Source organism: Emiliania huxleyi, assembly GCF_000372725.1.
Source record: "Emiliania huxleyi CCMP1516 unplaced genomic scaffold EMIHUscaffold_3595, whole genome shotgun sequence".
NCBI classification, from domain to species: Eukaryota; Haptophyta; order Isochrysidales; family Noelaerhabdaceae; genus Emiliania; species Emiliania huxleyi.
The window spans coordinates 1-1,658 of record NW_005199275.1 but is presented as its reverse complement, the minus strand read 5'-3'; the positions used below and the strand labels follow the sequence as shown (position 1 = coordinate 1,658).

At 63.9% G+C, this 1,658-nt stretch overlaps 1 protein-coding gene across 1 annotated transcript; it reads right to left on the bottom strand.

Annotated features, from left to right (window-relative positions):
• Positions 1 to 665: 665 nt before the first annotated feature.
• Positions 666 to 1,143, bottom strand: EMIHUDRAFT_60532 (hypothetical protein; the record flags this gene model as incomplete). The annotated part of the gene is made up of 2 exons (XM_005772484.1): positions 666 to 711; positions 782 to 1,143. Coding segments are annotated over 2 exons (408 nt in total), but the record flags the coding sequence as incomplete, so codon positions are not given.
• Positions 1,144 to 1,658: the final 515 nt, after the last annotated feature.

Here is a 1,658-nt window from a genome sequence, read left to right as displayed (position 1 = left end):
CATAGGCGGGCCGCACCCAGTCAAATGGGAGAGCCACCGGGCACGTCGGCACACATGCTGCTCTTGAGACCAGGAAGCCGAGGGCCGCGAGCCACGACGACGCACCTGGCATCGATGTCCAGTGTCGCCGGGCGGCGGGTGCTGCGCTGCGCTGCGGCCGGAAGAGAGCGGGTAGGCGCGCGTGTAGGCGCAGACCCCTCGCGCGCCCGCCGACAGCACAAAGTACGCGCAAAAAATTTGCTGCCCAAATATGCCGATCATCCGGCTCGCTGGGCGCGCTTCTTAGCTCCCCGGCCCTGGATGTGAGGTTACTGACTGCACTCCAAGTGCTCCAAGTGCTCCAACCCTGGGTGTGAGGTTGCCGGGTGCACTAAAAGTGCTCCAAGTTTGGGCTCCTCTTGTCTCTATAGCTCCCCCCCCCCCCCCCCCTTGTGTTGTTCTTCCTTTTTAGCCCGCAGCCCGATTGCCGATCTGCGATCATCCGGCCCGCTGCGCGCTGGGCCCGGTGCGCTTCACGGCCCTGGATGTGAGGTTGCCGGACCACACTCTTCAAGAGTGCTCCGCAAGAAAAGGACTTTGTTTTTTGCGCTTCTTCATTAAAGAAACATCATAATGTTCACATCAATAAAAAGACACTGCCAACACACGGATGTCTCCCCGCATCAATCGTTCTTGATGTTCGAGTAGATTCGGCGGACAAAGAGGCGGCACCTGCGGGGCGAGAAGCGCATGTGAGTGAGGCTGCGCGCGGAACGTGCTGCGCGGTCGTGGGGTGACGCACCCTCCGTAGCCGAGCGCGCCGCACATGAGCCCGAGCGCGAGGCTGAAGATGCCCATGTAGCAGAGGTAGAAGACTGTCTGGTAGAAGCCCGACATCTTCGTCTTGACGACAAAGTAGTAGAGCGAGTAGAGGAAGACGTAGCCGGCGGTGGAGGCGGAGGAGGCGAAGGCGACCCACGGCCAGCGGTAGTCCTCGTTGTTGAGCAGGAAGTACGTGACGACGATGGTGACGCAGACGGTGACGACGGCGAGGATGAGGTAGACGAGCAGCATGAAGCCGTAGACGTAGTAAAACTTGTAGTTCCAGAAGGAGGTGAAGACAAAGTACATCTCGATGAAGATGGAGCCGAACGGGAGCACCCCGCCCAGCGCGACGAGCACCGGCGGCCGCGCGTACCACCGCTTGTCCGGTATCAGCCGCGGGATCGCGTTGACGCGGCACGGTGCGTCGGCGCCACCCGACCAGTGCCGCCCGAAGACGGTGCCGAAGGCGCAGAGCGGGACAGCGGAGAAGAGCCAGATGGCGACGACGGCGGCGAGCGAGCCGAGCCCGACCGAGCCGAGCGAGCCGTACGCCGTCGAGACGGCGTTGAGCAGCAGCGTGGTGGCGGCGCAGGCGGCGGGGAAGAGAGAGGCAGTGTAGCCGAGGGCGCGGATCCAGCCGGCGCCGCCCGAGGAAGCGTAGAGGCTGCCCGAGACATAGCCGGCGACGAGGGACGTGCCCGCGTAGCAGATGAGGAAGGAGAGGAGGATGGCGCCGCGGCCCATGTACAGGTTGGTCGCCGTCGCAAAGAGAATCATCACGAAGACCATCATCGCCAGCTGCGCGCCTGCGTCGGAGGAGGAGGAGCGTCGCGAGCGCGCGGGGGGGGGGGGGG